At 41.4% G+C, this 14805-nt stretch overlaps 1 protein-coding gene across 2 annotated transcripts in view; it reads left to right on the plus strand.

The window, feature by feature from the left end:
• The window catches only part of BICD2 (BICD cargo adaptor 2), a 152485-nt gene that overhangs the window by 110055 nt on the left and 27625 nt on the right, over positions 1–14805 (plus strand). For both annotated transcript variants that reach the window (XM_077822370.1, XM_077822368.1), the window contains exon 3: positions 12383–12535. In XM_077822370.1, coding sequence (XP_077678496.1) covers positions 12383–12535 — 153 coding nt within the window. The remainder of the gene's footprint in view (positions 1–12382; positions 12536–14805) is intronic.

Consider the following 14805-nt stretch of genomic DNA (forward strand, 5'->3'; position numbering starts at 1 on the left):
ATTAGCCCTACCAGCCTCTAATAACTCAGCTCCTCTGCAGGGAGAGGCAGGACTGAATAGGAACATTGCAATTTCCTCATTCCCTTCCCTCCCCCCCCCATCTTCAGCCCTGGTGGCTTGCGTCTCATGTCCTGGGATTTTCAGGGCTGAGAGCGCCCCTGCACTTAGAAGATTTTTGGAGTAACTTGAGAGTGAATCCTTTAGTAAGAAAACTGGTGCTGCCTTCCTTTCTATCCACTGAATCCTCGGGTGTCTGTCCTGGTCTTTTCAGTACACTCATTGAGGAGCAATGGCAGAAGAAACAGTCCTGCTTCTGCCGGATGAAAGAGCCTGGGAAGGATGAGGCACCCCACAATCCATTGTGCTGTAGCTAGGGAAACCCCGGCCCCTGATTGATGTATGGTAGTGGCCATCTGGCACTGCTTGAAGATCCCAGTGAATGGGCTGGCTAGCTAGAAGACACTTCACAGGAGAGGGACTGGGTGACAGTAGGACACATAGAAGCCCTTTTAAAGGTAAGGGATTGGGATGTGTGGGTTAGTGGACTGGCAAAACGGGGTTTAAATGACCAGGGTTTAGCTTGAAGCTTCTAACAAAAGTTGAAGTCATACCTGTTTCCCTTTTGTTCACAGCTGTATTGGGGTTTTGGTTTGGTGGTTTGGACTCAATGTTCTGTGTTAGCTTACATTCTTTGATTTGTCCAGCATCTTTTAAAATCAAAGGGCCTGATTTTTTAACGCTGTTTAGGTGCTTACTTCATCTTGATTTCAATGGGAGGGAGGTGCCGAAGTAACTTTAAAGATTTGGCCCATAATCTAGTGCTGATGGAGTTTACAGTGTCATTGATTCTCACACGCACCCTGTTGGTAAGAGATTAGACTAGGGCAAAGATTTTTTTTTTATTTTTTAACGTGTGAAGTCATGCTGGTGTTCGTTTCATAATAAGGTGTTGATATCTTTTGATAAGTGCAGAAGATAACATTGCTGTGAGGCAAATTGGACTAAAGTGCGTAATAGTTAAGGTATTGCTCTGATATCTTCCGGGCACTGTGCTTCATTTTGGTTCTCTTGCTATGCTACTGTGTGTTGCTTCCATGATTGACTAACTTTATTATTTTCTATTGCTGATTACCACAAACTGAGAAGCAAGCAGATGCCTGTCTTTTGGCAAATAAAGATCTTCCAAAGACATGTTTTTAGGCAGGTGTGCCTTTCTTATAAAGCTCCCACAGCACAGTCATCCCTTCTCTCACTGCCAAGTTGGCAGAGACATATAATCTCTCTCAAAACAAGATCTTCAAAAAAAATCCTTTGAATTAACCCTTAATGTTCAAATAGACCGTTGTTCCCTTAGCATGCCTAAGAAGGGTTAAACCCCTTCCTGATTAAAACGAAGGACATGGAATGCTGCCAATCATTTAAATGTCAGATTTGAAAAGCAGCTGGAGTTTAGCTGTTGTTAGCAAGCAGTACAGTGCAGGGGAGGGAGAGATTATTATAACTGTGCCACACTGTGCCATTCACACCACTGTCATTATGTTTGGGTCAGCATTTTGCTTGTGTACACCCACTCTTGGGGGGAAGGGCAGTATAGAATTTGGACACACGTATACACCCCAAAAGCTGCATTTGAAATCATGAGGTCATTTCTTTTAATAAAGTGTGAAAATGTGTAAACAGTGACTGGATGAAATTTTGTGCTTTTCGTTTATAGCATGAGATTTTGCAGGTGACAAGCCCACATTATCAGCAAATCAGAAAACCACTGGTGCTTGGTTTTCCTCAGATATGTGGAACCCTTTGCTTCTAGGACGTACCTCCAATGAGGGCTTGTTTGCACCACTGTAGTTACACCTATGTAACTGCACTGGTGCAAGTCATTTTTTACACCAGTGCACTGCAGCTATACTAGGGTTTGCATTGGTGTAGCTGTATTAGTGTAGAGACACCAGTGCCAAACACCCCACCCCTAAACCACCTACCAAAAAACCCATAGTAAACAAACCTGCAGATTACTGACCCAGGATGGAGTCCAGTGGGTGGTGGTAACCAGTGAGGTGGGAAGAATGCCACAGCAGACATTTTTGATTTAGGCTTGTGACTGAAGACAGCATAGATTATTTGATGAAGGCAAGATCGTCAGACAAGGAATACAAACAAATAAAAGCGGACAGAAAACAGACAGTGATGTGTCTGTAGTCCCAGCTGCATGTGCACAGATGTCAACTCTCCTTATTAGCCCTGACAAATAAAGGGTTTGGGGTTGTGCTTTGAAACGTGGCTCTTTGATTGGGTTAAAAAATCTGATGTGTTAATTATGTATTAACTATGTATTAAGCAATAGTTGCTCATCAAATATCTGTATTATAGCAAGGCTTTGTGCTGATTAAGAAATTATAGAAGATGTAAATGCCTATGGGGTTACTGCTCTTGGCACTTTTTAATTAAGCGAAGCTATAATGTTGCACGGAACAGAAATCCATGATGGTATATATTTTTGTTCTCCACTGTTGCAATAAACCTCTCTTTAATGCTACAGTGTCACAAAAGCTATTTATTTAAAGAGTTTATAAGCTGTGACTAAACTTTGGAGCTACGCAGGTAAACCTTGGAAATAACAGAATTATTTGAGAGAGTAGCAGCTATGATGATGAAGGTATTTGTTACTCTCCATGGAATTAGATGTTTGGACACAAGGGGGACAGGGAAGAAGCCAGTCATTCACATTCACCCGTAAAGTTGGCTGCTGTTAAAATATTTTAAAGGTAACAGGAGCTATATATTAGACATGGTAAAAGGTACGAGGAATGGTTATCCCTAACTCTGTCCCCTGCTTTCTGGTGGGGTTCAGCAGGGGGAAGAAAGATAATGCACACCATCCCTCTTGGAACCCAGAGGACCTTCTCTCTCTTCCTCCCCCTTCCCATCTTTTATTTCCCTCCTGTAGGGTTCTTGTGTCTTAGAACCCATCCTGTCTGTCCTAGGAAGACTGCCAGATTGCATTTATTTTAGGTCTTTGGTTTGTAGAGGTATTGTGCAAACCTTTTGGTGTGGTTTCCATTAGAAACCAGAAATTGATCCAGGGTCACTCAGAAGTTGGCTCCAGGTTCATAAATCTCAGCAAATCTGGCATGACTTTAGGATTTGTAGCAAAACCTAAAGACGGGTGAGATTTGGGTTGCATCATGAAACATTCACTTAGGTCTTCTTTTAACAGCGCTTACAGAATATCCACGGGATATCACAGTAGGTGCTGCTTCTTCTGTTAGAGGCTGCGAGAGGTGCTTTTGTAGAACTCCCAGCCTTTGATAGTCCAGAAGGGTGAGACACTTTTGGTGGAATCTGCCCTTGGTTCAGACTCCTGCATGGGAGCCTGTTGTGCTAAATACTAACTGCTGAGCCAGGCACTTTATGCCTATTTCATTGTTAAAGGAACAGATAATACTTTCTTTAAAGAGGTGAAGTTTTAATGAGATGGCTTGGAAGCGAGGCTTTGACCTGGATATAATATATCTTTTTTTTTTTTTCTCAAAATTTTTTCCCCCTAAATGAATCAGGTTAAAGTTTGAATGGACACTTAACATGTAGTTTAGGACTCACTGTGTTTCTAATAGCACTAAACTCATTGTTGAAGTGAACATAGTGCTAGTAAGAAAGAGCAGCATTAACACATGAAGGGTTGTACCAAATGCAGGATCAAAAAGGGGTGGTGTAATGTAATTCCCCAAGCGACCTCTGCCTTCCTACAAGTGACATTTTTTATTTTCTTTTTAAAAGTAGCAGTCTTTCCACTTAAGCAGCTTAAGCAGCTTAGCAGCCCATCTCCCACCTTTGGGATAAAAGCCTTCTGCTTGCAGCTATGTAGTTAGTCCTGTCGCTCAAGCCATCTGTGCTGCAGCAGTGCTGAAGGTTCAGGCTTCAAGCCTGCCTGATCGTGCATGGTGTGAACGGATTTTTATAGAGGCACAAAGTAGAATTTGTTTTTACCTTTTTCCACTTAAAAAAAAATCATAGTAAATTACACTAAAAATCTTAATTAAAATAATGTTTAGGTGGCTAAGTCAAGCACTCAAAAGTTAGAAAAAGCCAAATTTATGGTTTCTTGTGCAACCTTAATTTTGCCCCTTTTGTATGATGATGGTCTTTAACTGCATGATCACACGCTGTTTTGCCATGGGACTCCTACCTTTATTTATTTGCCATGGGACTCCTACCTTATTTAGTGCCCAGAATAGATGCACAGGGAGACAGAATTGAAGTTGCATGGGCTGCTGTAAATCTGGCATCTTCTAACGTTGGCTTTGTAGCCTAAGTAGTGGGTTTTTTGGATATGAAAGAGCCGTATGGCTCAAAATTAACCCCTGGAATTGCACCCAGAAACAGATGGGTAGTCTATGTAATCTGAGCCACAAATGAGTTTTAGCGTGAGGTTGCAGGGACATTGCTGTGGGATGCTAGTTGCTGAAACAGATAGAAACATTAATCTGTATTTACCACCTCATCAGCTTTTTGAAATTTATGACAAGGCCTACTGCACTGAGCCAGGTAGAATGGTCTTCCCAGGTTTCATGCTGATTTTTAGTGCAATGGTTAGGAGATTATTTCCAGTTGAGACCTCAGTATACTAGCTGCTGTACAATGATAAAGAAAGGCACAGTCCCTTGCAATCTCTTTATGCATCTTTCCACTAGTGATGCTGTGAAACTGGGAAAGGCTGAAGACTTGAGAATGAGAAAATTACTGGTTATGTCCCAAAAATATTTTTCTTACATGAAATACCAAATATACAACTGGAATATTTTTTTTCAGGCTATTCATCTGCTATGGCAACTGGGGCTATCTGAAAGTGAGAGAGCAAACTTATATGTGTGACATGTAAGGTTTACTCTGAGCCAGTTTACCACAGTGGGAGAACTGAATCTGACCCAAAAATAAAGAAGCAGATCCTGCCCTAAGGAGCCTACAATGTTGACATGACAGAATGTGTATTCACATGGGCTTCATCTGCAATACCAGCATATCTAACAGTGGTCAAGACAGCTCGATGAACCCAAAGAACACAGATTGAATTCTTGCTGTCTGATTAAATGACTTTCATATTTTGGACAATGCTTTTGGGGGATGTCAGCTCTAAGATCCATTGCCCAGACTTTCAAACCTAGGCATCTTATCGTGTTTTTTTTTTAATGTACATCTATAGGTGGATGCAACTAGTTTAAGTAAATTGTTGTGTTATATTTCAAAGATACCTGCCTTTAGGGTAGTGGTGTTACTGCTAATTAAGATTCTCAGGCAGCTACACAGTGCATATTTTTATAAACTTGCCTGCTAGGTAGACTGTTATATACTGATAGCCCTGGGAGTGATAAAAAGATGATTTTTTTTTACCTTCTAGGTCACTGATTTTGTTAACTCCTTTTTGTGCTTTCACCAGCCAAAAATGGATGTAATGCCAATCGTGATTAGAAAGCTGAGCCACGCTGTGTTTTTTGTTGTTGTATTTTTTACAGCATGATGGCATGGCTTGTGATACAACTTATCTAATAGAGAGAGAGTGAGTTTTCCAAGTAGATTTAAACACTGGGTTTGTTGATAGTCTTGGAGTGACACAAAGAGAAGATTGTATAAAGACAATGGGAAAGCAAAGCTTTCTTTTCAATAATCAACTGTAACAGGCTGTGATGCTGACAGACTAGCTCAGGCCAGAGCCATAGACCAATTTACTTGTCTGTGATTATCAAAGAAGTGTTAAGTGTATTAGTATGTATTCATACTAATTCACTCTTATGCTAGTAGAGATCAAAAGAGATGCTAATGTTCTTGTATTATCTGTAACTGATGGTCTGCTATTACATTGCACTTACATTGTGTGTACCCCTATAATTTGTTTAGATAACCCTACATTAAAATGTGTGCTAGTATGAGAATGTATTCAGGTGTTCAATTAATGAAAACTAGTTAAATACCCTATTGTTTGCTATTACAAACATTTTGCATTTGTGCATAACCCTGTAACTAAATTACTCAAAGGAATCTTGTGAAATGCTAATGAGGGATTTAAGGTCTGTAACAGGAAATACTAATTTCAAAGCTAGTGGCCATTGTGTGTGTAAATGCATTTAGCAGATTGTTGTCCGAAGAGGAAGCTTTAAGTACTGATTCAAAGGAAAATCTTTCATCTCTGGACTGTTTGGATTCCAACAGGGTAAAATAACTGAACGAGAAGACAGAGATTACCAGAGTTATTCTGGGTAACCCTGAAAAGACTTTTGGGAAACTGGCAGATTATTACATCTCTGCTATCATTTTGAATTTACAAACTTTGACTCACTTGTTATATTTTACCTGCTTTAACCTGGTCTCGCTTCCCTGCTCTTGATGCCACCTAGTGGGGCTCAGTGGGAGCACTAGCTGCTGGTGCCTTTCCCAGGCACGTCTCTTCAGCCCGATGCCCAGTCTGGCAGAAATCTGGGGGAGGTATGAGACCCATGTGCCTGTCCCCTCTACTCCCATCACCTGTGCTTCCTTCCCTGAGCTGGTTCCCAAGTCAGTTACCTCTTCCAGGCTTTACCTGGCTGGAGCTCAGCCTTCAGGCTCTGACTTCCAAACTCCGCTGGTGCCAGGTTCTTCCTTCTGTCTGAGCAGGGTACTCCCAGCCTTCTAAACAGGGGTGATTCCCCTGGTCTCAGGGCCTTTTCTACAGCATGTTCTCTGCACAGTTCTTCACTCTCTTCAGTCTCTGCCACAGCTTCTCGAGCTTCCCCCCTCTCTCTTCTTTTTCTTCTTCTGTTTTAGGGCAAAGCAGACTCCGTTCCTGAGTCTATCATTGCCAAACACAGGGCACCATAGATCATTAAAAAATTGAAGTCTTTCATCTTTCCCAGTAGTCTTAAAGAATTGCAATATTGCTTTTAAAAAAAAAAATAGGGACCTGTTTTCCTAATGCTCTTAGTATGCGTTGCAGCAAAAGCTTTGATATTTTAAGGCCTCTAAGTTTTTATATAAATACCCCCCCTTCAATGGTGCTCTTTGCTCTCCCCCCAGGAGACAATCAGTTGTTCTCTACCCCTTCCCCCCTTTATAGGGGAATCAGCTGCCTTCCTTCAGGCCCCATCAAAGTGGTTTAATGTGGCACAGATGGCTCCCACAGTCATCAGGGTTGGCTGACCCCAGGCCTCCAGCCCTTAAGTGGCAAGCCATCCTGTTTCATTAACCCATCCCAGCTGGATGTGATTATAATTTCAAATGATCTATTTCCTACCTTGTTTTAAGTATAACCTATAATTAACAGCTCCAGGCTGGCCTGATTGACCCCATCTTAAATATTAATCTACCAAACCTTGCTTTCTTTGTGTCCTGTGCTGTCATGCAGGAGGGCTGTATTTTTGAAAGGTGACATGTAAGAAACTGGGTTGAAGCTGATCAGTAGGTGAATTTGAGGTTATATCTGTAAAATAACTGACCTTGTATGCTGAATACCTTTTGACTCTATTGACATTATCAAAGCACCTAGGAGCCCTAGTCAGACCAACTGAGGATGTGTCTTCGTTATAGAGTTAACTCAGGCTCTTGTTTGTTGCCTCTAATCCCCTTTTCATCCACACACAAAACCATCTCAGCCAAATTTAGTGGCATTTCAATCCAGTTTAGCTGGCCCGGCTGGGCTGTAAGCTAAACCCTGGGTACCACTTTCACTCAGGTTGGTAATCACTCTCTCTTTGTAGGAAGGATACAGACTAAATCACTTGAGAACTGATAGTTCTACAGTACCTTCCCACAATTCCACCCGTGTGCCCGCAAGGACAGACTAGTTCTCCCTCAATTCACTAGGAAAGAATCATAGAGTAGCTTCGCTTACTGCGTCCCAAAGAACCATGGGAGATTGCTCCAGAAGTCCTAGTCACACATACGGGTGAGCGCAGCACCAGTGATGACTCGGTAACTGGGGTATGGCTTTGCAGTGACTCATTCCCAGACTAGGCTAACCTGAGTGCTCAGACCCAGGTGCCAATCACCCAAGTTAACTCTGGAGTGAAGACATACCCTAAGAGAAACTGAAGAGAGAGTCACCTGTTTGTAGACTTCTGAATTACATTTTCTCTGGTTCTAATTCCATTGACTTCAGTAGGGCCACAATTTCGCCCTCTCTGTGTGGCTGTTTTCCTCTAAATTAGAGAGATTATTCCCAAGTGTTTAGTGCCATTTGTCTCCCACATAAAGGAAAATAAAAGTAAACGTCTCTTTGAATTTGATATTTTTCCAGTTTATCTTGTATGCAGATCGAGAAATTGGTGTCAGTGATAGGGAATAGGCCTCACCAAGTAAAACAATTGCACCGTGGCATATAAGGGATAATGTGGAATTGGCCTGCCTGGCTTGTTGCCAAGAAAATGTCTACTGTTTCTAATAGCTCTAACTAATATCTGTGCTGTAAAATGGGGATCCCTGCAACAACTCATCTGGGGGAAAATAAGAGGAAGAAATTCCACTGATAAATATCCTAACAGGAGGGTTGATACACAGGTCAGAGAAAAGGTCTGTGTGCTTTTGAATGAGCAGAACCATTTTAGGATATAGTCAATTGGATGAATATCCTTTGCTGTGTAGAACGAGAGAGAAGATTTTTGTGTAGCAGAGAATATTCCTTAGTTTAGCAGGAGAAGGAGCTCTGGCATGCTGATAGGCACTAACACTAGGTTGTCTTCTATACTGTCAACAGTCGTTTGCCACAGCCATTAATTGTGTGAACGAGTGCAGTGTAATTTCCTTTGGTATGGAGACCAGTGGATTCAATCCATGCAGTTGGTGGATATAATAACAGTGTTTTATATATGGAATGGGAGAAATAAACAGCAGTCCCCAGATTTCCAAGCTTTGGCAGTTGGGCAACTATATGAGACAGCCAGGGACCTAGCTATAACGTCTGCAACTAGCAACATTCATAGATGCTTGGTGTACATGTGATAGGAGCAAACGGAATGTACAGTCTGTAGACAGCCAATAAATCAGGGTTATAGATCTTCCTTCCGTGCTCAGGAAGGAAGTCAGCTATTTTAAAATCTGGGCTTCTTGTACATATATCTACAGACAATGCTCTTTCTTGTGAAGAACAGGACAGGAAAAGATTTTAAAATGATTTTAGACCTGCTTACATCTGCTGCTCTGTCTGAATCTCCTTAAAATGCTCTCTGCCCCAATCTTAAATAACCACTCCAATGCTTTCTCCAGGCCCTCCTGTTTGCAAAGTTTAGGTCATCCAACCAAGGAACAGAAGCAATGCTGTGTGACTAAGGTGACCAGTCAAACACTGTGAATGCTATTAGTGGGCCTCATGAACAATCCATAAAGTTTGCTGAAATTTTGTTCACCTGGATGATTCGCTGAACCATTGCAAGTAGCATGTTAGTTTAAAAAAATCATAGCCTTTCACAGAAAAACTCTCACAGAAAAAGAAACTAAATTTGTCCGATTACTAACTGCGAATCTGAAGTCCACCTCTATTCCACACACACAACTTGGCTTAAACTTATGTGAGAGATGGGATAATTAGAGTACTGAAGAGGAGTGTAACCTTGTTTTTCAAATGAAATGATTAAGGATTTAGAGAACACACCTCGGAGTATCTCATTTTGAGACTAACTTGATGGTGTGGGGAGAGTTGTTCACTCACATGTGGGGTACCGTTGACTTCACTGGGACTTCACGTGGGTAAAGAACAGGCTCATAATTAGGTATAAAACTTGGAGATGAATCTGACCTAGAGATGAGTTTGACCCAGGAACCTTTTATGATTTTAGCTTGAATTATTTGGCTGCAGAGTCTTCTTTCCTGCTGGGATCTGGCACTTGAACAGGGGAGGGAGTTCTGACATGCATTCGTGCCTGACTATAACTTTCGGCTCTTTAGAATACTATATTTATTTAAAATGCCCCTCTGCTTTACAACGGCTCGGGTGTCTGTCTGTTCTAACCAGTACTCCTTTGTAAAATGGAGGGAAATATTACCTGCAAAAGTGTTGTGAAGCTTGATTAATTAACGTTTGCAAAGTGCTGTTAGAATCTCTTACAAAAGGCATTACAGAGGCACAAAATATTAGCTGGGCTATTTGCAACTTTAGATTCAAAACTGTGTGGGTTTGCCTGGTTTGGGCCTTCCATTACAAGCTATGAATTTTACTCAGCTAAGGTTTGTTAGACATTTCATGAATCTATCGGTTGAGCCTAAGCCCAAATTTCATTTTTGCACCAAAACCATGAACTCGGAGAAAAATGCATATGAATTGAAAGGAAAAAAAGATCCCACAAACCTCTGTGACTCAAAATCCCTGATTCCTTCAATGCTGTAGTTAAAGTACAAATGATCTCTTGAAACGTCATATGCAAGGTGTTAGTGGTTCTGTTGTAGAGCTGTGATGCATGCCCTGGAATATGGGATGCAATGACCTCTCATTTGCATTGTTGACTGCATTTTAGTGTCTGTTTTAGCCATTAGCTAAAACAGGCTATTTTAATTTAGCCTCCCACTGTGCTAGGGATACTCTTTTCTTGTCTGCTAAAAGTAAATAGACTAATTTACACAGTTGACTCTCTACCTGAGGAGGGAGGGAGCTAGTGTTAACTTCACTGGATTTGTAGTTCTAGGTGACTCAACTCCACATATGTCCTGAAAACACAACAGACTCTGCTCCTGGCATCCCTCCTGCAATACGTCTATTTTCTTTGTGTTGTGTCTTTCGGTAAATGCCTATCTGACATCTGTACTGTGTATCACAGTTGAAGAGGCTGCTGATTTGTACACAGTGTTTTGATGAATTTGCAAGCAGTGTTGATGTTCTGGTTTCCAGCGACCAGTAGTAATAACATTATGCTAAAAGAATCCAAAGTAGCTCTCTTTACTAGTTTGCATACCAGCACTGGAAAAGTGTGAGGTACTTTTGTTGTATTTTGGCTAGACTGCTGGGTTGAGGATAGCAGAAACAAGATGCGATAGCCTTAATTGCTGAATTAATAATAGACAACCCCTCTCCTTTTATTTTTAGCTTTTTCGTTAATTGTTTGAAAAGATATTATCTTCACTCTATCAAGTGTACAGCTGCAAAATATTTGGCTGCTCTTCTATAGCTGAATATTTTAAACATTTTTTCCTCTGAAAATATTTTTGCTAACTTTTAAAATATATTTTTCACTGTTATAGTTCAGTGTAGCTTGAAGGAAAAAATATTGTGTGAAAAAGTCTGGCGAAGTACAGTGAGGCGTCCGAACAAATGGAATTTGTGCTAGCTCAATATTTATTTGTGTCTGCATATATATGTCATGTGACTATAACTTGGTTCATTATATTGGTTTTTGTACTCGCATATCCCTAAGTGTTTTCCAGGGATAAGCTGGATGGTTGTGGTGACTGTGTACGAAGACATAGGATTTGCTCAGCGATGTCTTGTACAAATCTTGGGCTGTTATCAAAAGAGGGAATATTGGCCAACTCACCAGGCTGGCCTAGTTTTCCTGATTTACATCTTGGCTTTCATCAGAGCTGTGCGGATCTTCAGTTTCATGTCTCATCCAAAGGAGAGACCTCTCTTAATTCTAACTGTGCAGTATCCCCAAATTACAGAGCTGCATTGTCAGCCCTGGGGATGGGCTGAAGTTCTGGTGAGGGGCATAAGCAATGAGACCTAGTATTCAAATATGGGTTGCCTAAAGCTAAACACCTCAGTCTGTATTTACCCTCTTAAAAAGGCCTTTTTGTTTAAATGCCTAAAGATGGATTGAGGTGAGTAACGTTCTTGTCCTGTTGCTTACAGCCTGTGAGTGAGAGCTCTTCTATTAGAGCTTGTCTACACTACCCGCCGGATCGGTGGGCAGCGATCGATCCAGTGGCAGTCGATTTATTGTGTCGAGTATAGACGTGATAAATCGATGGCTGAGCGCTCTCCCATCGACTCCACCAGAACGAGGAGCGCAAGTGGAGTCGACGGGAGAGCATCAGCTGTCGACTTACCACAGTGAAGACACCGCGGTAAGTAGATCTAAGTACGTCAACTTCAGCTACGCTATTCATGTAGCTGAAGTTGCATATATTAGATCGACCTTGCGTGGTAGTGTAGACAAGCCCATAGTGTTGCTTTCTCTGTTACGTTACTTCACGTGAGGGAGGGGTAGTCGCCCCGTAAGATAAGCAAGTAGGTCATCATTAATTCTTGTGTAAAGTACTTAATTCCCTGAGGCTTCAGCTCAGAATGAAAAAAAAGATAGGTTCAGGTTAGTCTCATTAAATAACGAGGATGTATGCACAGTTTAATATAAAATTGAAGTATTGTTCATATAGTGATAGCTTTAGATAGTTAATATAGACGCTTATATTTTTGGTGGTACTTTCACAGATCAATCAGAATGTGGAGACCCAGAGAGCCCGCTTGCGAGATGACATCAAGGAATATAAATTCAGAGAAGCTCGTTTGCTGCAAGACTACACTGAGCTCGAGGAGGAGAACATCTGCCTTCAGAAACAAGTGTCTGTCCTCAAGCAAAACCAGGCAAGTATTGAAATAATCAGCATGGCTCCAGGCTGCTCCTGTGTGCTCAACATGCTACAACACACCTCCATGCCCATTAGCGCATGTGCAGCCAGGTCTCCCCACCCTCAAAAGGCCGCTGCTGGCTTTCTGTCCACTACAAAATCAATCCTCTTGGACTGAAAGTTCTTCCTTATGGTACCTTCATCTCTTCTCCGCCTATACCCCCACTTGGTCATTCCCTTCTACTAGTTCTTTGTTGCTCATCTAAGTCCTTCCACTCCCTCCTTTCCTCTGTTGGAGGCTGATCCCCTGCGACATCAGCTATTAGGAGTTGGGTTTCCTTGTTGCACTTGATTCTTCATCCCCTTTTAAAATACATCAGCCAGTCTCACCTGTGACTAATATATTTTTTGGACAGCTCTTCATGTTGGTGCTTGCTACTTCTGTTGCTCTCCTAATGTTCTGTCTTCTCTGACTCCCTATTGTAATATTTTAAACACTGCTATAATTGCTCTGCATTGTCAGATACACGTGTGATGCACATGCTGGAAAACTAACTAATATTTTATTGTACAGTCCTAATCATCTGCAGATTCTCAGGAAAGGTAATTATGTATTTGTAATGAGTTTAGAATTTTCTTGTGTTACTGTTTCAGACAGTCGTTAGATCGGAATTATTTCTATTCTGTCTCTCAGCTGTATACAGATGAAAATCTACTGATGTCTAGTTATTTTCCCCCCCCCCCCCCGAGATCTTGTCAATTTAATTTTATAAACCCGCATACAGCATCGTAGTTTGGGAGGCTTCAGAAAATACTGTCACGTTGCTGAGTCAAGAAGCACTTGGGAGAAAAAAGTGTAGCTGTGCCTGCCTTAGAATATAGAAAACATGAAACAAACTTATTGGGATTTGTTTTTAACCTTCATTTTAATTTCTTCCCCCTCACCTCCTCACCCCCCCCGAAGAATTAAAGGGGCTGTTGAGCAGAAGGCGTTTTTTCAACTAGGTGTTGTGAGGTGTTCCAATATATTAGGTGCACCTCCAAACCTGCCGAGGGGTCTGCACAAGCTCTTTGGGGTGGACTGGCCATACAACTGGGTCTCCACACCACTTGTGTGCTCAGAAGAGGGCTCCGTGTCAGCCCCAAATAGGCCAGCATGTAGGGTGAGTTGAGGGTGGGCCAGGACTATGTGGATCTAGTGGCCCGAACATCACACGTTGAGGAAACACGGTTTGGTTGAGGCAAATGAATTCCAACTCATACAAAGCACTCTCACTTATGAGTTTCCCCCTCACTGAATACATTGGTCTAGATCTTCAGCTGGGGAACTGGCTTATTTGTACATACTGCATTGGCAGCTATAGTAGGTCCTCAAGAAAATTACTGGGAAACAGAACAAACAATGTTATCCTCCTTTCTTGTTTTTCTTTTTCCCCTCTAGCCAACAGGATTTCACTTTGGCCCTGTAAGGGGAAGCAAGCGAAATTGCCTAGCTATTTAAGTCTTTGCACCCAAAGCCAATTAAACTCACTAATGCTGACTTTGAGCCTCAGCCAACTTTGTCAGGCGGTGTTTGGTAGATGGCGGTGGTTTCCAGCAGTCGCTGGTTATCATTTTGTGTCCTGGATCCTTTGATAATGTGAATTACATCCTAAATATACCTGTTTGGTGGGTATATTTAGAACCAAAGTAAGTAATTTTTCTCTTCATGACATTTTTGATTTTTTTTTTTGCTTTTCTCCATCCCATAATCCCATCCACTGAATGTTACTAGTTTTTAATTAATCCATTGAGACAACCAAACGAAACCCTCAGCTTTTCCAGACCTTCATTTGCAAAGCAGAATTAACACAAAGGGTGCATGTCCTAAGTTATGAGTCAGAGGAAAAATAAATCAGATAATACAGTACTTTGCACTTCTGCTACTCTCTTCTCTTCCAAGGAATCCAAAGAGCTGTATAAACATTAATTAAGATTACAACACCAATGCACAACAGATAGTTTTCTCATCATTGTACAGATGAGAAAACTATGGTAGTAGTCAGATTTCATATCGTATTGTCAATATAGGTTTGATTTGAAGATGTCCTAGTCTGTGCTTAGTAATAAGGCATTTTGTGTACCTTTATAATTATAGGACCCTTCATCACGACATCACAACAGTTTTCAACAGGCCATTTCAATGGAGTTACACATAGTGAATCAGGCTCACAGCGTTTAAATCTTTGGTTTTAAATATGTTGAGGGTTGAGTTTGTGTGAAGTTTGGCACACAGATTTACTGGTC

Source organism: Eretmochelys imbricata, chromosome 7 (genome assembly GCF_965152235.1).
Source record: "Eretmochelys imbricata isolate rEreImb1 chromosome 7, rEreImb1.hap1, whole genome shotgun sequence".
Lineage (NCBI taxonomy): Eukaryota > Metazoa > Chordata > Testudines > Cheloniidae > Eretmochelys > Eretmochelys imbricata.